General features: G+C 40.2%; 1 protein-coding gene across 2 annotated transcripts in view; it reads right to left on the reverse strand.

Moving 5' to 3' along the window:
• Nucleotides 1-21,509, reverse strand: part of LOC139370767 (solute carrier family 2 member 9, like 2) — a 214,096-nt gene that overhangs the window by 103,529 nt on the left and 89,058 nt on the right. For both annotated transcript variants that reach the window (XM_071110465.1, XM_071110466.1), the window contains exons 8-9: nt 12,900-13,087; nt 9,911-10,021 (exon numbers count right to left, since the gene is read on the reverse strand). In XM_071110465.1, the coding sequence (XP_070966566.1) occupies nt 9,911-10,021; nt 12,900-13,087 (299 nt within the window). The remainder of the gene's footprint in view (nt 1-9,910; nt 10,022-12,899; nt 13,088-21,509) is intronic.

Raw genomic sequence — 21,509 nt, forward strand, 5'->3', positions numbered from 1 at the left:
CAGATGGGCTGTGTACAGCTGCACCGATCAGTAAGCTGCTCTGACAGCTGATGCTTAAAGGTAATGAGGGAGATATAAGACTCCAACTTCAGTGATTTTTGCAATTCGTTCCAGTCATTGGCAGCAGAGAACTGCAAGGAAAGCAGCCAAAGAGATGTTGGCATTGGAGATGACAAGTGAAATATACCTTATGGAGCACGTGCTACGGGTGGGTGTTGCTATGGTGACCAGTGAGCTGAGATAAGGCAGAGCTTTACCTAGCAAAGACTTATAGATGAACTGGAGTCAGTGGGTTTGGAGACTAATATGTAGCGAGGACCAGCCAACGAGAGAATACAGGTTGCAGTGTTGGGTAATATATGGGGCTTTGGTGACAAACGGGATGGCACTGTGATAGACTGCATCCAATTTGCTGAGTAGAGTGTTGGAGGCTATTTTGTAAATTACATTGCCAAAGTCAAGGATCGGTAGGATAGTCAGTTTTACGAGGGTATGTTCGGCAGCATGAGTGAAGGAGGCTGTGTTGCGAAATAGGAAGCCAATTCTAGATTTCATTTTGGATTGGAGATGATTAATATAAGTCTGAAAGGAGAGTTTACAGTCTAACCAGACACCTAGGTATTTGTAGTCAGAACTGTCCAGAGTAGTGATGCTAGACGGGCGGGCGGGCAGGTGAGGGCAGCGATCGGTTGAAGAGCATGCATGTAGTTTTACTAGAATTAAGAGCAGTTGGAGGCCACGGAATGAGTGTTGTATGGCATTGAAGCTCATTTCGAGGTTTGTTAACAGTGTCCAAAGACGGGCCAGATGTACACAGGATGGTGTCGTCTGCATAGAGGTGGATCAAAGAATCACCCGCAACAAGAGCGACTTCATTGACATATACAGAGAAGAGTCAGCCCGAGAATTGAACCCTGTGGCAACCCCATAGAGACTGCCAGAGGTCCGGGCAACAGGCCCTCCAATTTGGCACACTGAACTCTATCTGAGAAGTAAGTAGTGAACCAGACGGGGCAGTCATAAGAGAAACCAAGGCATTTGAGTCTGCCGATAAGAATATGGTGATTGACAGAGCCGAAAGCCTTGGCCAGGTCGATGAAGACGGCTGCACAGTACTGTCTTTTATCGATGGTGGTTAGGATATCGTTTAATTAAGACCTTGAGTGTGGCTGAGGTGCACCCATGACCAGCTCGGAAACCGGATTGCATAGCGGGATTCGACATGATCGGTGATCTGTTTGTTCACTTGGCTTTTGAAGACTTTAGAAAGGCAGGGCAGGATGGATATAGGTCTGTAACAGTAACATCTACTAAATATGTGTTATTCTCCGCAGCAGAGGTAACCCCTTGGTCTTCCTTTCCTGTGGCGGTCCTCATGAGAACCAGTTTCATCATAGCACTTCATGGTTTTTGCTAATGCACTCCGGATTGACTGACCTGTCTTAAAGTAATGATGGACTGTTGTTTCTCTTTGCTTATTTGAGCTGTTCTTGGCATAATATGGACTTGGTCTTGTACCAAATAGGGCTATCTTCTGTATACCACCCCTACCTTGTCACAACACAACTGATTGGCTAAAATGCAATAAGGAAATACACAAATTAACTTTTAACAAGGCACACATATATAAATATATATAAATACACATTCATACACACATATACAGTTGAAGTCTGAAATGTACATATACTTAGGTTGGCGTCACTAAAACTTGTTATTCAAACACTAACAAACCATAGTTTTGGCAAGTCGGTTAGGATATCTACTTTGTGCATGACACAAGTACATTTTCCAACAATTGTTTACAGACAGAATATGTCACTTATAATTCACTGTACAATTCCAGTGGGTCAGAAGTTTACATACACTAAGTTGACAGTGCCTTTAAACAGCTTAGAAAATTCCAGAAAATTATGTCATGGCTTTAGAAGCTTCTGATAGGCCAATTCACATCATTTGAGTCAGTTGGAGGTGTACCTGTGGATGTATATCAAGGTCTACCTTCAAACTCGGGCCTCTTTGCTTGACATCATGGGAAAATCTAAAGAATTCAGCCAAGACCTCAGAACAAAGATTGTAGACCTCCACAAGTCTACTTCATCCTTGGCAGCAATTTACAAATGCCTGAAGGTACCACGTTCATCTGCACAAACAATAGTACGCAAGTATAAAACCATGGGACGACGCAGCCGTCATACCACTCAGGAAGGAGACGCATTCTGTCTCCTAGAGATGAACGTACTTTGGTGCGAAAAGTGCAAATCAATCCCAGATCAACAGCAAAGGACCTTGTGAGATGCTGGAGAAAACAGGTACAAAAGTATCTATATCCACAGTAAAACGAGTCATATAATCAACATAACCCGAAAGGCCTCTCAGCAAGGAAGAAGCTACTGTTCCAAAACCGCCATAAAAAAGCCAGACTACGGTTTGCAACTGCACATGGGGACAAATATCATATATATATATATATAATATCATTTTTGGAGAAACGTCCTCTGGTCTGATGAAACAAAAAAATAACTGGTTGGCCATAATGTTGTTAGGAGGAAAAATAGGGAGGCTTGCAAGCCGAAGAACACCAACCCAACCGTGAAGCACGGGGGTGGCAGCATCATGTTGTGGGGGTGCTATGCTGCAGTAGGGACAGGTTCACTTCACAAAATAGATGGCACAATGAGGAACAAAATTCTGTGGATATATTGAAGCAACATCTCAAGACATCAGTCAGGAAGTTAAAGCTTGGTTGCAAATGGGTCTTCCAAATGGACAATGACCCCAAGCATACTTCCAAAGTTGTGGCAAAATGGCCTAAGGACAACAAAGTCAAGGTATTGGAGTGGCCATCACAAAGCCCTGACCTCAATCCCATAGAACATTTGTGGGCAGAACTGAAAAAGTGTGTGAGTGCAAGGAGGCCAACAAACCTGACTCAGTTACAACAGCTGTCAGGAGGAATGGGCCAAAATGCACCCAACTTATTGTGGGAAGCTTGTGGAAGGCTACCCAAAACAATTGACCCATGTTAAACAATTTAAAGGCAATGCTACCAAATACTAATTGAGTGCATTCTGACCCACTGGGAATGTGATGAAAGAAATTAAAGCTGAAATAAATAAGTCTCTGCTATTTTTCTGACATTTCACGTTCTTAAAATAAAGTAGTGATCCTAACTGACTTAAGACAGGGAATTTTAACTAGGATTAAATGTCAGTAATTGTGGAAAACGGAGGTTAAATGTATTAGTTTATGGTGTATGTACACTTCCGACTTCAACTCTATACACCCCCCCCCCCCCCCCACACACACACACGCACACACACACCGGACTCAGACATTGCTCATCCTTATATTTCTAAATTCCATTCTTTAACTTTTTAGATGTGTGTGTGTATTGTTAGATATTACTGCTGGAGCTAGGAACACAAGCTTTTTGCTACACCCGCAATAACATCTGCTAAATATGTGTATGCGAGCAATAAGATTTGATCTCTTTTTCAGCATAACACCTCGTATCATCCTACCCTCCCTGCTCTTCTCTTCCATAATTACAGATCCTATCGTAATTTCCCTCGAGCAAAAGGAGAGAAGTAAGATGCCGTCCCCAGTTCCCACACACTGCGTGTGTGTGTGCCAGCCTAGGAATACTCTTCCCCCAAACTAATTACCAGAAACCGTCACGAAGCGAACACGCTCTTCTCCCTGACGTAACGTCAGTATTTGGGCTGCAGAGATGATCCACCCTCTGTGCGCACACAGAGAAAACTCCCAGGGGTTACAGTTAGCCTATTATGCACTGTAATTCCCACATAGGCGCATGTGCTTCCCCGTGTTATACCGCCAATGGCGTCATGATGAGAGATGCAAGCTCTCTTGCGTGGATGGTGTGATTTCTCGAGGCAATAAGAATGGTCCAATACATGTTGAAAAGCACAGTGTGTGTTATATAGTACATTCAGTTTTAGACGTATATCTATGATCATAAAATAGATTTCAGGAGGATATTGCTCATCATGAATCAAATCATTGTTAGAAATGTGCGTTTATATGAGTGTTCCAAATGGCTGAGTGCAAAATGTTTTATCTATCAACCTTTGATGAATGTTGTTTGCTAGTGAGACCTTTATCATGGCGGGAAGTTTATTTTGATCTGTTACTCTGTCTTGGAGGATAATCACAGGCTGATGAAAATGTTTCAATCTTGAGTTTGGAGTGACTGCAGGTGCCACACTCTCGGGTCATTTTTATGAACTTGTCTGCTGCGTGGCTTTTGAACAGAACTTGAGAAGCCTGGGCTTCCGAGGATAGCACTGATAATAAACCTTGAGTCTAATACTCAAGTCACAATGTCCCTGGATAATCTTTCTTATCCTCTGCTGTACATTTGGGGCAGTAGTGGGATTTTACCCCATTGGCTTATAAACACCAAGTGGGGCACTCAAGTTTAGAGTAGCAGAATATAGCTCCCAGAGCTGTGAGAATGCAAGGTGCTCTTTGAGTACAAGTGCAGGGCACTGCACTTAAGAAACCATTTAGCGAAAAACAGCCACCACTTTGCCCCAGAATTAACTATTAATCTGCAATCTGGATAAAGGCCATGCGTTAAAACTCATTGGTAGTTTTTGGTAGTTATTTGCAAGTCAATTACTTCTTCTTTAGAAATGTCAAGATAATAAGTAAATAAGCACTGATCCCGTTTCATATTTTCCTGTGTTACTAACCGCTAGCAGCTGTTTTCGTCTCTATAGATTTCAAAATTGAATAGGGCCCTTCATGTTGTACACTCACAGTTTGCCCTTGTCAATCTACTGTTCTGGGGACATGTGGCGAGTTCGATGGTACATGGAACTCTATTCAAAAACACTCTTTCCAGTTCAAGTGTTGCACTCATTCCAATTATTTGATCAAGAGACAACCCATTACAACGCATCATGCATCAAAGACCCCCGCATGATTTGCAGTATTACACTCAGTTTTACACTCTGCTTCTGGCTTCACACATAAAAGCCCAAGGAGACTACAGTGACGCATACAAAAGTATTCTGAGGTGATAGTTATCCCAGCAGCACACACACTTGCCACTGTGTTTCAAGGACTACAGAACCGTTCACTCCCACAGGGGAGCCGATGCAGAAGAATGCCTTAGAGTGGCGTAACCTTACAGAGAATATAAACCAACCAAGGCACTATAGAAAACTTACAGAAAACAAACAGTAGGTACATTCGATACTCTTACATTGTATCAACACACATCTGGTTGTATTTATCCACCATGACAATAGGCATGGGAATAACATGCCTCTTATAGCACGTCACGCAGAGCCATTATTAATAATACAATTAATTTGGTAACTTTAAACTGAAAGGAAGCTGGAAAAAGACTACGCAACAGGAACATGCCTGAGGAAACATCAGCCCTGCAAGCAGGAAAAAGCACGCCGGCCTCTACTGTGCCTAGACCTCATATTCGACAACAAGGTATACCAGAAAAAAAAGGCAAGCATACTGTACACGTTGAGTTCACAGTCGGTCACTTACAAGATGTCAAATCAAATGTATTTATATAGCCCTTCTTACATCAGCTGATATCTCAAAGTGCTGTACAGAAACCCAGCCTAAAACCCCAAACAGCAAGCAATGCAGGTGTAGAAGCACGGTGGCTAGGAAAAACTCCCTAGAAAGGCCATGAGGGGTGGCCAGTCTTCTTCTGGCTGTGCCAGGTGGAGATTATAACAAAACATGGCCAAGACATGTTCATAAATCACCAGCATGTACTCCAAATAAGTGGGGACTCGGATTTGGAGGTAGAGGGTAAATATTTATTATGAAGAACATTCTTTCAACAGGATACCAAACTATGAAAAATCTAATGCTTAAATTGGAAATAATTATTACTCATCTCAGACATCGTGATCAAGGTACAATTTGGAAAATAAGAATTCCCAAACCAGAGTTAGGTAATGTGAAAGAGGATCGTAAAAAGATCTCATTGTCTTTCAGCTAGCTTCTAATAGAGGCACACGTCCCTGTATTTCAAAGCTACACAGTATGCATGCTTGGCATTTTCATGAGCTCTGCAAGTCAATAAACTGTTGAATGACAATGTGATGAGAAAAGGATTCAATCTTAACCTAACACTAAACATTCCACATGATTGCTTATTTGGTCCACCAAATCAACTGGATGGACAGAGTGCAGGAGAAAAGGCAGAAAATGATGCTGTGATCGACTGTGTCAAGGAAAAGGACGGAGAGAAAAACTTAACACATACATGATTTGATCACTTTCTTGTCACAGAAAATTCTACGCATCTGGAAATTCAAATTAGCCTCATGATTTAGATAGATTCAATGAAATCCCATAGTTCTCTTTCTCTCCATGCAGGGGCAGTCTCTAGACATTTCAGACCAGGGCCTGCTAGCAAAATCTCTGTCTGTCTGTCTGTCTGTCTGTCTGCCTGCCTGCCTGCCTGCCTGCCTGCCCGCCCGCCCGCTCGCTCGCTCTCTCTCTCTCTCTCACACTAACACTAACACTAAAGCTGCTCCCGGGCGGTTTAAGCTCCCGAACCCGAGAGGTTTAAGGCACTGCATCTCAGTGCTAGAGGCATCACTACAGACCCTGGTTTGATCCCGGGCTGTATCACAACCAGCCGTGATCAGGAGTCCCAAAGGACGGTGCACAATTGGCCCAGCATCGTCCGGGTTCGGGGATGGTTTGGCCGGGGTAGGCCGGCATTGCTAAATAACTATATTGCTCTTAACTATATACTGAACAAAAATATAAACGCAACATGGAAAGTGTTGGTCCCGTATTTCATGAGCTGAAATAAAAGATCCCAGAAATGTTCCATTCGTACAAAAAGCGTATTTCTCAAAAATGTTGAGCACAAATTTGTTTATATCCCTATTAGTGAGTATTTCTCCTTTACCAAACTAATCCATCCCCCTGATAGGTGTGGCATATCAAGAAGCTGATTAAACAGCTTGATCCCTACACAGGTGCACCTTGTGCTGGGGACAATAAAAGGCCACTCTAAAATGAGCAGTTTTGTCACACAACGCCACAGATGTCTCAAGTTTAGAGGAATCGTGCAATTGCAGTAATGTCCACCAGAACTGTTGCCAGATAATTGAATGTAAATCTATCTAACGTAAGCCGCCTCCAGTGTCGTTTTAGAGAATTTGGCAGTACGTACAACTTTTGATTTTCCCATGATGTCAAGCAAAAAGGCACTGAGGTTGAAGGTAGACCTTGAAATACATCCACAGGTACACCTCCAATTGACTCAAATGATGTCAATTAGCCTACCAGAAGCTTCTAAAGCTATGACATAATTTTCTGGAATTTTCCAAGCTGTTTAAAGGCACAGTCAACTTAGTGTATGTACACTTCTGACCCACTGGAATTGTGATACAGTGAATTATAAGTGAAATAATCTGTCTGTAAACAATTGTTGGAAAAATTACTTGTGTTATGCACAAAGTAGATGTCCTAACCGACTTGCGTTTGTGTTTGAAAAACGTGTTTGTGTTTGAAAAACGTGTTTGTGTTTGAAAGACAAGTTTTAATGACGCCAACCTAAGTGTATATTTTGTTGGATATATATACAGTATATATACATACATACATACACTCACACATATATATACATACTGTACATATACATATTTTTAAAATATATTTTCCTTTATTATTTACTGCAAACACTCCCCTAATTGTAGTAAACTACTAAACAACACGTAGGCTTCTACTTCCAGTTTATACATACTATATACATTTTACGCCCACAATCTATTTTACAGCTGCATTCAAACCCTACCATCTATCTCTTAACCCCATCCATATAGGATTTCTATTTGCCATATATTTTCAACTGTGCTGTGATGCTTCACAAATGTTCTGAACCTTTCTATTCTCAGTTTCTACAGATTCTAATTAAAGATTTTAAAAAATTGCTAAAATTATTATTATATTATTGATCGATTGACTATGACTTTTCAAGTCACCCAGTACTGCTATCTGCAGCATTAGCTCCAGGTAAATGTTGCAATTCAGCCATTTCTTTAATGGAAGCAAATGGAACGAAACAGGGATAAACATACCTGAATTTGTCCAAAATAAATTCTCCAACTGTTGGACTAATGATTACATCTTAGATCAGCTAAATGCAGGAAAGAGTGTGCAAGGCGGTATTGAATGTATCATGAGTATCATGTAGTAGCCTAAACATATCGGTTTTACATTGAGCTGGGTGAATAGAATATGGAATACAAAAAGCAGTAATAGAAATAAGGCCATGCTCATTAAAAAAAAGTCCTCCCTCATCTTAAACATCACCTAACGCCACTGGCCTAAAGTATAGCCTACTGTATGTAGCTTATCAAAACAAATTTCCCACATAGGCCGTTAATATAAGATATAAAGACAAGATGAAATTGAGAATAGTGAGGTAGCATAGGGAATGGAGCATGAACTGACTTAAAAAATAAAAAACACGCAAAAAACGCAGCCCATGTGAAGCGAGTGAAGGCTTAACTGAATGAACAACAGAGAAAATGCTATATCAAAGTTTGTTAAAATAGTTTGGGGAACGGCCTATTTGATGGCATATTTAATGGACGGTATCAAAACCGTTAAGTTTTGTGTTTCCCCGTCTGAGTTGATATGCTGATTTGAGCTGATGGCCCATCAGTTGATTGACAGCTGATTGAACTGATTTGACCATCCCCACTCCTGCAATTCCCTCCAACCCTGTCTCTTTAATCATGTGACAATCATTATCATTCAATATTGTGATTACATTGATTGGATGAATATAAATTGATACAATGATAAAATCCAAACTAATTCACAACAATTGTAAAAATGAAAATGATTTAAATGCATGTACAGTTTACTATTATTCTCAGTTGTATTTGCAATTTTGTTGAGCTGAGACCCTTTTCTTTGACGTGTAAATTATCAGACTATTTGTTTTACTTCTTTAAGTAAATGCAATTAACTTGTAGGCCTAAGCAACCTTCCTAATGTGGAGGACAAGCTCTCTTCAAAAAAACAGCCCCGTCCGACCATGTTTCGCAGAGTGTTCGGTAGCTGCATGTAGCCTACAGTAGGCTTCTTGAAATGTCACCCAGTGGACCTGCAGTTTAAGGTACAATGTAGATAGTAGGTAGGCTATAGTACTGTATTGTACACAAAAACACCTATTCTAGCTGCACCCTGGTGACAATTCTAAATATTTATTTAGACATTAAAATCCTCCTGCTTCAGGATTGTTTTACTCCTCTGGCGATATGGGTCAAATTAAGATCCAACATCTGTATAGGGCTAGGATTAGATTTGGGTAAGGGATAGGGTTGGTGGAAAACTGGTTGAACAACTATAAACCGTCTGTAAGAAATGGTAAGCAAAAGTATAACAAATTAACCCCAGATAGGAGAGAAAGGGAAGTATTTAATGGTCTGCTTATCTATTCAGATTGGGAACAAAAACAGAGGAAATATAACTGAAAAAGCCCTGGGAAATTAATTCCTATCACTGGCTACGTGGTTCATGCAGGGAAGAGGTCAAATTGGGCAAGGATAAAATTTGCGAAAATCCCATCTGCTAAATGACAAATGGAATAAAATAAACTAAAATAAACTATGGTTCAATGATCACAAATACATACTAGACGAAATGAATCCGGTTTCACACAAAATGTTGAAGTGAACAAGTAACTCAGAAATAATGGGTTGCTGTCCGGTGACTTCAGAGAGTTGCACAATATGACTCTGAGGCCTATTTACTCACCTGCAATGAAGCTGACTAATGTCAAGACAACTTGGAGCATTTTGCTGAACATGGTGGTGTGTGTGTATAAAAGTTAGCTTTTAGTTGTTTTTAAGATTGCCTGAGAGGTTTTACTCACTGAGACAACGGCAGCCAGCGTTTCTATACCGCCTGTGCTGAGGACGATGTATGGGATCACATTCTCTGCAAAGCCCGAGTCCCTCAAGATCCCATTGGTGTAGTACCAGATCTGTCAAGAGATAACAATGATCAACAAATACCACCGCATCAAAAGTGTGGACATTTTAGGCCACATCAAACTTTGGCCTGCATGTGCTCATATCTCTTGTACACCACCCATATCAATAAATACATGTGAATAAATGATACCCCACACCAACTGAACCCATTGAAAACGACCCTGATATCAAATAGCATTTAACCATTGAAATGGATGTATACTGTATAGAGATGAATGCCTTTTTTAAATCAGTTTCAGAATTAAAGCAGTCCAGTGCCAAGTAGTTGGAATAGGCAGAAAATATAGAAAAGACGGCAGAAATATCAATTCACCCACCAAGATCAGGAGCAGGGGAATTGAACTGTAATGGGTGCGTGCCGGTGGCAGAGAAGTCAGGCGCAGGAGAACGAACTTGGTATAAACGGAGTCGTTTAATAAGTGCTCACAAAACTCAGAAAACCAAAACATACAAAATAATAAAAGTGGGTACAAAAGCCGTCGCACACCAGAACATAACATACAATCAAACAATCACCGACAAGGACATGAGGGGAAACAGAGGGTTAAATACACAACATGTAATTGATGGGATTGGAACCAGGTGTGAAGGAAGACAAGACAAAACCAATGGAAAATTAAAAATGGCTAGAAGGTCGGCAACGTTGACCGCCGAACACCGCCCGAACAAGGAGAGGGACCGACTTAGGCGGAAGTCGTGACATCAACACTGATTTGCGCCATTGCGTTTAAAATCTGCATAATTTATTGAGACTTTCACATTGCAGGTTAGAAATAAATGCCTTTACACTATTGAGTTATTTGTCCTACAAAAAACGAAAGGGATAGCAACACCCCCAAGAATGTAAACCCAAATCACTTTTTTGGAAGTGTCGCTATGCCAGTTTATTTTTAAGTCAAAGAACATTATTACCGGCTCATTTTGAAGATAAACACCACATTCCAACAAAAGCGATTGGTGGCACTGGCATATTCCTATTTTAAAGGTCCAGTGAATGAGGAGCTAGTAAGAGCCTTGTACAGTAACTACGCCAGTGAGGATACAGCTACTGAATTAAATAGAACACTTAAAAATGTTCTCTATGGATACATCCCTGTCCTTTAAATTGCAAGCCCAATCTCCTGTCTGTCTTACGGGCCGGAAAGAAATGCCAATTACGGTGCAAAGGTCGATTAGTGATTTAATTAAGCCATAAGTTCCATTTGTTCTTGTTCAGCTGTGTCCTTGGATTGATACTAATTGAGCCTTTTTATTGTGAGCCCTCATGCTCATACACTGTCATCAGCATCTCATTCCTTCTATCTTGTTCCTATCAGACAGCAAAGTCACCAGTAATGCATTCGTAATGAAGTTTCTTGGGAAAAATTGCTTGTGAAGTTCTGTGACTATATGGCAATATATCTAAAAAGAAAATCTTAATTTAAATTCCTGAAAACAGTTTTTTTCTTTGGTGGGGGAGATAAGTTTTTCGAGGACTGGTAAATGAATAAGCACATCGAGCATTGATGCAATAGATTGCATACTCCCATAAATCCCAGGAAGCGTCTTGCATAAACTTTGCATGAATAATTCAGCAAGTTCAAATAACATCTAGACGTTTGTCTGTGAAAGGGGATTATTATCTATCAGTAGGAGTTTTTCTTCCCCCCCCTGACTGTCACCAACTTAATAACACTTCCATCTCAACTACTGCTGCTGGAGAGCCAAGCCACTTATTAGTCATTCCATTAGCCAAACCGCGCTTCTTAACTCTTAGAGCTCTCTTGACTTTTTTCAACATTTTGTTAAAAATCGTGCAACATTTCAACGTCCTGCTACTCATGCCAGGAATATAGTATATGCATATGATTAGTATGTGTGGATAGAAAACACTCTGAAGTTTTTAAAACTGGGTAAATCATGTCTGTGACTATAACAGAACGTGAACAGCAAGCAAAATCCCAAGAAAAACCTGGTCACAAAAAAAAAAAAAATATTCATCCGCCAGTCTCTGAATTGTCTATGGCAAGAGAAAATAGATAGCGACCAGTTGACAGTTCCTACAGCGTCCACACGATGTCGCCAGTACTGGCAATTCTGTTGGAATTAATCCTTGGTGGAATGAGAAAAAGGCACTTCCTGTCGTCCAGTACACAGGAAGAGGCTTATGGGAGAGAGGCAATGGACCATGATTTCAAGAGTAGCTGCTATTGAATACAGATCGCCCCGTGATCAGTTTGATCGATTATTAACGTTTACAAAGACCTAAAGTTGGGTTACAAAAGTAGTTTGAAGTGTTTTATCAAAGTTTATAGGAAACTTTTTTAATTTAAAAAAATGACGTTGCGTTTTGGAAAGCAGTTTTTTCCTGGATCAGACGGGCTATATAAATGGACATTTTGGGTATACATGGACGGATTTAATCGGAAAAAATACCCAATTGTGATGTTTATGGGACATATAGGAGTGCCAACAAAGAAGCTCTTCAAAGGTAATGAATGTTTTATATTTATATTTATTTCTGCGTTTTGTGTAGCGCCGGCTACGCTAATTATTTTGTTTACGTCCCCTTCAGGTATTTTGGGGGGTTGCATGCTATCAGATAATAGCTTCTCATGCTTTCGCCGAAAAGCATTTTAAAAATCTGACATGTTGGCTAGATTCACAACGAGTGTAGCTTTAATTCAGTACCCTGCATGTGTGTTTTAATGAAAGTTTGAGTTTTATCGAGTACTATTAGCATTTGGCCTTGCGCATTTCCATTTCCTGTTGGCTAGGTGAGACGCTGGCGTCACAAAACCGCGATGAGCAAAATAAAGCCCCCCCATTTTTTTTTTATCAGAGAACAGTACACTCAATTATCAGAGATGAGAGAAAGCTGCCACTTACGGCATTCAGGCCACACAGCTGGTAGCAGGCCATGGTGACTATGACGGTGATAACCTGCCAGCGCAAGGCGGGGTTAAGCAGGAGCTCGGTGACTGACGCCATGTGCAGGGTGTTCTGGGCCCGACCCTCAGCGTGCACCTCCTCCAACTCTTTGGACACGTCCTTCTTGCCTAGGAAGGCCCTGAAGGCTGAGACACAAAACACACACACACACACAATGACTCCCAAAGTGCTTATTATATTGAACAAAGACCAAGTTGTGGTTTGAGTTGTTTGTTAAGTTGAACAGGAAATAATTGGTCACTTCTGTACGTGGTACATACTTTTTACACGCGTTTTCTTTTACCTTTTTGTTCAACCCATCATCACCTTGACATAACCAACTTTGGAAAAAACAATTATTTACTGGTAAAAGAAAACCTGGTGTTGAGAATCACTGCAGTGACCGGAAACAGATTAAACTGTAAAGCTTTGTATAACTAAACATGTTCCCAGCATCACATGCTTTCATTTTATGCCAAATTTGCAATAACCCTACTGCATATACTGTATAGTCTTGCAAAACTACACGGGTGACAGAAAACAAGTTTAGACAACACTGACTGTTGAAATTTGTTTAACTGAACAGGCCTACCTGTGATTTAATTACATGCCAAATTTGCATTTTTGTAACGGATTGCACAGCTTTATTTTTCTGTAGGGAGATTATAAACAGTGACATTGTTCCCGTGGAGGGACTATTTTGTGTTCAATAGGATAAGTGTGTTGCTATGTATGACAGTACTGGAACCTGAGCCCTTTCACAGCACGCAGAGTGATACACACAACAAAGGGGCCTTATCGAGACCAGACAGACTGTGAAACAACATTAGGCTGTTAGTAGAGAGATCTCACCAGGGTATTATCAGTACAGAACCCCATGCCGTGATCTCAGCTAGATCTATGAAAATGTGTAAATGTTTAGAGGCTGACAAAGAGGGACCAAGAGAATGGCGGTAAAGAGGAGATGGAGATGAAATACAATTCAATGCAGCTTTATTTTGTGCAAATGCTTCTCACATTGCCATTGTCACAGAGCACTTGACAAAAGGAAAGAGGAATTTGAGAGCAACAACTTGAGGGCGAAAAATATAACGCTTTCATAATAAGTTCCTTATAACAATGGCATTGCTCCAATCCTAATGCCTTAGGACAATTTATGAAGAAGCCATTTATGGCGATGACAACCTATCACAATATACAGACAGGTGTTGCATTCTCATTGCAGCATGATGTCAGCCTTAGGCCAGGCAGCCTCATGCTGATAGTTTTCAAACTCCAGTAAATCTCTACACAGAAAGTATATAGTAAAGAGGCTACGTTGAAGACTATAAATAAGGCGAGGAGATAGGAAAACAAAAGGGAATGAGGGAACAGAACACTCTGTGTCTGACTAGCTTCACGCTGGGCTAGTGATTGTGATAATATAAATCTACAGGCAGGATTTAGTGACAGCAGTGGTCTGTACCTGCCAACCTACAGTGGTTCCTCCTTTAAAAGTTGCGTCATACTGTGGCACACCTTGCGTGCAGCTGCAGAATTCTGTGGCACGTAATTTAATTGTCAGACATTTTTCCTGTTACTGCAAGCTATTGCTAGTTTGACCACCAGAGGGCATCTTTGACAAGCATTTGTATTCCGTATTGGCATTAGAGAATTTAAAACCTTTTTGTAAAACATAGTATATGGGATTGTTTTTAAGAAATTTGATATTATGGTGTTTCTATTCATAGAAAAACAAAACCCTCGGGGTTCCCGTTAGTATGGAATGGAAAATATGGCGCTGTACAAAGTGAAGGTCAGGAGTAGGCTACAGGATTGGAGGATTCTAAATTGTTTGCCCTCATTAGACAACTTTGTTCCAATATTTCTGTAAATCAGTGATATTTATTCCCATAGTAATTTGTTATAGATCCATAACTAAATCAACATCTGCATGAAAGAGTATTTTTTATTAAGAAAATGTGTTTATTTGTTTATTAGGCTACTGTGCAATCTACAATACATACTGTAGTAAACATGGGGAAATGCCTAATTCCTTACATAAGGGAGAGCGGTCCATGTCTGTACTACAAAATGTGTGGCACGTGGGAGACCGGTGTTATTTCATAGTTGTGATGTCTTCACTATTATTCTACAATGTAGAAAATAGTTTTTAAAAAATTAAGAAAAATCCTGGAATGAGTAGGTGTGTCCAAACTTTTGATTAATACTTTCTAAATCAATTTGATTCAAATTATATTTTTTCTATTCCAAGAAAAACGAAAAACCCTCTGGGTTTCCATTAGGATGGAATGGAATGGAAAATATGGCGTTGTACAACGTGCAGTACAGTACTGGGCTATTTATCTAAAGAATCCCCGCAGGGCATGAGGAAGGAGTAGGCTGTCCTTGTAAATAAGAATTTGTTCTTAACTGACTTGCCTAGTTAAATAAAGGTTACATTAAGGGCATAACATTTCTGCACCCTAATTTTCAAAATATTGTCTAACCAATACCCAAACGGAGATTAACTGAAAATAAAAATCTCATTGATTTCTCAAGACCAATCCCCATGCTTGCCTCAGAGCAGCCGAAACGGTGCTAAAATAGTTGTAGGCTTTTGCTTCTAACTTTTATATGCTCTTTAAATAAATAAGACCTACACCATTTTTAACAGCATATTACTCAACACTAGTGACTAATTTCGCCTATGGTAGGCCTACAGTATATCGGGGGGGGGGGGGGGGGGGGGGGGGGGGGGGGGTGTAATGACGTGACTCTCCGCCAATAATTACATTTAGAGGATTGGAGGACTCTAAATTAATATCTATGGGGCATTTTCCATTAGGATCATTAGTAGTATCATGTTGCATACATTTAAAACCTTTTCTCCATTCACAATGTCCTCTTCTGAACAGCTACACAAACAGAGGTTAAGGGCACAGTAAATGGTATTTTATTAGCTCTCGACTAAATGGCATTTGACAAGATTAAGATAGTCCCCCCAAAAAAATCAAAAATAAGTTTGTTCTGCAGTGTCTGTAGTATATTGGAGAGATAGAAGTAAGATCACGAAAAAAAACATTGACATGGAGGCCACTGTGTTCTTGGAGACCTTTGATGCTGCAGAAATGTTTGGTACCCTTCCCCAGATCTGTGCCTCGAACAAAATCCTGTCTCGGAGCACTACAGGCAATTAATTCGACCTCATGGCTTGGTTTTTGCTGTGACATGCACTGTCAACTGTGGAACCTTATATAGACAGGTGTCTGCCTTTCTAAATAATATCTAATCAATTGAATTTACCGCAGGTGGACTCAAATCAAGTTGCAGAAACATCTCAAGGATGATAAATTGAAACAGGATGCACCTGAGCTCAATGTGAAGTCTCACAGCAAAGGTCTGAATACTTATGTAAATAATGTATCTGTTTTTTATTTTTAATACATTTGCAAACATTGCTAAGAAACAGTTTGCCTTTTCATTACGGGGTATTGTGTGTAGATTGATGACGGAAAAAAATAATATTTGATCCATTTTAGAATAAGGCTGTAACGTAACAAAATGTGGAAAAAGTCAAGGGGTCTTTCAACTGGTAGCCAGGGACATTCAGATGAGTCGTATGTGGCCTGTGGGCGTCAAATAATAAAACTGACAATGTACATGTTTGTGAGAGTCTTACCTTTCCACAGAGAGGTATTATTAGTGCGTAGCCCAAACTGTTCGACCCACAGACAGAAGTTGGATGATTGTCTGTACCGACTTCAGACGACTCCCAAGACGCTTGTGGGGGTCATAGAGCAAAACGGAGAACACCATCACGTTCGTATGACCCCTCTATGGAACGATGACTCTTACGAACATGATGGTGTTCTTCGTTTGTAGGCCAAACCATTCGGATGCTACAGACGATTTAGTGAGAAAATACATTTTCGGGATTGCCTCATGGTCTGATGTGTCTCACCGCTGTAGCTCTGTCACCTTTCTCTGCAGAAGTCCAACATCGGCTAATGCAATCTCTAGCTTAAATTTACAGATTTTTTTTTTTATGGGGATTTTTGTATTATGCTAATTTGATTTCTGCGTGGGCACGGACATCGACTCCGAGGGGTTTTAAAGGCTCTTTTCAGAGGAAAGATCATGTTGAATCAATGACTGCCACTATACAAAGAGGGTTGCACGCTGCGTTAAGGCTTACTCCTAAATCAGTGAAGAATAACAATATGGACACAGATAATTACAGTAGCCAGGGATGTAAAATGAGATGGCTGGACACTAGGGGTACTAATCAATAAATATTTTAATGAAAAATGGACCGCAAATGCGACAGTATTGGATGATCTGGAAAAAAAGATATTCCTTTAGACTTCAAGTTAACATAAGATTCTTAGCCCCATTCTGTCAAGAGTAGAACTTCCTCAAAAAAGCACATCCTTCCAAGTTTTAACTCACAACCATCCTAGCCTTTCCCAGGAAACATGACTGTGGGATATTCCTGTGTACAAAGGCAGAAGGCAGTCTATTCAAAGGTCTCCATGGGTAATTTATAACATGACTTCAAAGACCAGGGAGAATCATGTCTCCATAGACTTCACTGATCACACAATCCTTTAGGGATATCAGACATTAGGCTAGACAGTATAAAAGTGAACTTTCAAATGTAGCATGTTGTTTGTCCTGTGCCTTGCTACCCCATGCCGTTCTTTTGCCAAAAGGTTTAAGGGAAAGTCAGAAATATGACTGATTTTGTCAAGTATGTGGACAGTTCGGCAAAAGCGGTTGCATCAACACTAGAAGCATCACCATACTCTTTCATGCAGGTGTGACCGGTGAACACTAAGCTTTTCTCCGTCTCGCCAGTCAGGTGCAGCTCGTTGGCAATCAAGAACGAGGCTTTGCCTTTATAAACTGTGTTTGCATTCATTCACAGATCCTCTTGCTTTGTCGGTTGGCATGGTCATTTTTACTAAAGTAATAATCAATTGTGAAAGTACAGTGCCTTGCGAAAGTATTCGGCCCCATTGAACTTTGCGACCTTTTGCCACATTTCAGGCTTCAAACATAAAGATATAAAACTGTATTTTTTTGTGAAGAATCAACAACAAGTGGGACACAATCATGAAGTGGAACGACATTTATTGGATATTTCAAACTTTTTTAACAAATCAAAAACTGAAAAATTGGGCGTGCAAAATTATTCAGCCCCCTTAAGTTAATACTTTGTAGCGCCACCTTTTGCTGCGATTACAGCTGTAAGTCGCTTGGGGTATGTCTCTATCAGTTTTGCACATCGAGAGACTGACATTTTTTCCCATTCCTCCTTGCAAAACAGCTCGAGCTCAGTGAGGTTGGATGGAGAGCATTTGTGAACAGCAGTTTTCAGTTCTTTCCACAGATTCTCGATTGGATTCAGGTCTGGACTTTGACTTGGCCATTCTAACACCTGGATATGTTTATTTTTGAACCATTCCATTGTAGATTTTGCTTTATGTTTTGGATCATTGTCTTGTTGGAAGACAAATCTCCGTCCCAGTCTCAGGTCTTTTGCAGACTCCATCAGGTTTTCTTCCAGAATGGTCCTATATTTGGTTCCATCCATCTTCCCATCAATTTTAACCATCTTCCCTGTCCCTGCTGAAGAAAAGCAGGCCCAAACCATGATGCTGCCACCACCATGTTTGACAGTGGGGATGGTGTGTTCAGCTGTGTTGCTTTTACGCCAAACATAACGTTTTGCATTGTTGCAAAAAGTTCAATTTTGGTTTCATCTGACCAGAGCACCTTCTTCCACATGTTTGGTGTGTCTCCCAGGTGGCTTGTGGCAAACTTTAAACGACACTTTTTATGGATATCTTTAAGAAATGGCTTTCTTCTTGCCACTTCTATAAAGGCCAGATTTGTGCAATATACGACTGATTGTTGTCCTATGGACAGAGTCTCCCACCTCAGCTGTAGATCTCTGCAGTTCATCCAGAGTGATCATGGGCCTCTTGGCTGCATCTCTGATCAGTCTTCTCATTGTATGAGCTGAAAGTTTAGAGGGACGGCCAGGTCTTGGTAGATCTGCAGTGGTCTGATACTCCTTCCATTTCAATATTATCGCTTGCACAGTGCTCCTTGGGATGTTTAAAGCTTGGGAAATATTTTTGTATCCAAATCCGGCTTTAAACTTCTTCACAACAGTATCTCGGACCTGCTTGGTGTGTTCGTTGTTCTTCATGATGCTCTCTGCGCTTTTAACGGACCTCTGAGACTATCACAGTGCAGGTGCATTTATACGGAGACTTGATTACACACAGGTGGATTGTATTTATCATCATTAGTAATTTAGGTCAACATTGGATCATTCAGAGATCCTCACTGAACTTCTGGAGAGAGTTTGCTGCACTGAAAGTAAAGGGGCTGAATAATTTTGCACGCCCAATTTTTCAGTTTTTGATTTGTTAAAAAAGTTTGAAATATCCAATAAATGTCGTTCCACTTCATGATTGTGTCCCACTTGTTGTTGATTCTTCACAAAAAAATACAGTTTTATATCTTTATGTTTGAAGCCTGAAATGTGACAAAAGGTCGCAAAGTTCAAGGGGGCCGAATACTTTCGCAAGGCACTGTAGTTATATGGCAATGATCTTAGTCCATCTAGAACCATTGTCCTCTCTGAGCACACCTTCCAGTAAGTAACAGTCTTGATTGAAATAAATGTATATTGTATAACTCTGAATGTGTCTGTAGCACAACATTTGAGCTCTTGAGACCCTGATTGTGCATTTGAACAACAAAAAGCAGAAAATAAATTGTTGCATCTTATCTTTGCTTTTAATTCCCATGCTCCACGCCTTATGTACAAGAACACGTTATCTTTGTATTGCTTAGTTGTATTTGGTTATAGGACTGTGTGCCCAATGTATAGGTCAGGGATACCAGAAACATGCACAAGACACAGCTCCACAAACACACAACCAAAACAAGGCAGTACAATATTGATTAAAAGCACCAATCACAATTAACATAAGGATCCCCAAATATAATCACTTTCCATGCTCCAGCTCAGAGTCTGCCGACTTCTGTCAAAATATGATCGGTTTAAGTTTGTAGCTGCTACACAAACGTTTTAGAGTTGAGGTCTTCTGATAATTACCAACATTACCAACAATATAAAAAGTGTGGGGCATGGGAACAGAGGTAACTGATTCAAAGAGAAATGCACTTTATTTACAATGACAGTGTGAACATAGCCTTACCTTTGCTTCAAAATGCACAATAAAATGTTCGGTTATGTTTGTTCAATGTCAGAGATAAGTAGGCCTTAGGCCTAGTGGAACCCCTAGGAATGCGTGCCAAGAAAGAAGAATGGATCTTTAATGTACTACAATGCAACACATATACTTACAATTACAGAGACCATTAATAAGAACTAACATTGTATCTTCTCCCAGAGCACACCAAATGTCACAACAACATTTGTGAATGACTGCAAACATTGTTGGTTAGGAACCCACATTCAAAAATAAATGTATCAGTCCATTCCATTCTGTTGACCATTCTTTCCTCTGTCACATATGGGTTCCAGAGTGGCACAGCGGTCTAAGGCACTACAGTCCCTGGTTTGAATCCAGGCTCTATCACAGCCGGCCGTGATTGGGAGTCCCATAAGGCGGCGTGCAATTGGCCCAGTGTCAATTGCACGCTGTAAATAAGAACATGTTCTTAACTGGCTTGCCTGGTTAAATAAAGGATATTTTTTTTAAAAATAGAAACATTTAAATTCCTTATTGTTCCTGAGGATCACTAGCATTAGTGGATCATACTAGGCTAACGTTGTGCAATACCTTAGGAAATTTAGCCCATTTGAATCATTATGGAACTCAGACTACACAAAGCAAGTTAAACCTGGAGCCTGGCTCACGGTTCACAACGACTGAACAGTTGTCATACATGATTAGTGAGATTTAGGGTAGATTTATAGGATTATTGTTCAACCCCTATTGTACACTTTCCTTCCACCTTCCAATATTTAATGGACGGAATGCCAATATGATGACTTTCAGGATTAATCAAACCACTAATTTTGAATTCATCCATATACAGTATTTTGTGCATAAAGGCTCTCCAAACTGTTTTTTTATTGTAATGATTCATACTTTCCTAACCCTAAAATGTAAACTTGTTTTTAAATCTACCAGTTAGTGCTGAAACAGGGACGAAAATAAATACAGTTGAAGTCGGAAGTTTACATACACCTTAGCCATGTACATTTAATAACTCAGTTTTTCCAAAATTCCTAACCTAGTAAAACATCCCTTATTTTAAGAATGTGAAAAATAATAGTAGTGATTAACTTCAGCTTTAGTTCTTTCATCACATTCCCTGTGGGTCAGAAGTGTACATACACTCAATTAGTATTTGGTCGCATTGCATTTAAATTGTTTAATTTGGGTAAAACGTTTCGGGTAGCCTTCCAAAAGCTTCCACAATAAGTTGGGTGCATTTTGGCCCATTCCTCCTGACAGAGCTGGTGTAACTGAGTCAGGTTTGTAGGCCTCCTTGCACGCACACACTTTTTCAGTTCTGCCGACAAATTGTCTATAG

The sequence above is a fragment of the Oncorhynchus clarkii genome, chromosome 17, assembly GCF_045791955.1.
Source record: "Oncorhynchus clarkii lewisi isolate Uvic-CL-2024 chromosome 17, UVic_Ocla_1.0, whole genome shotgun sequence".
Classification (NCBI taxonomy): domain Eukaryota; kingdom Metazoa; phylum Chordata; class Actinopteri; order Salmoniformes; family Salmonidae; genus Oncorhynchus; species Oncorhynchus clarkii.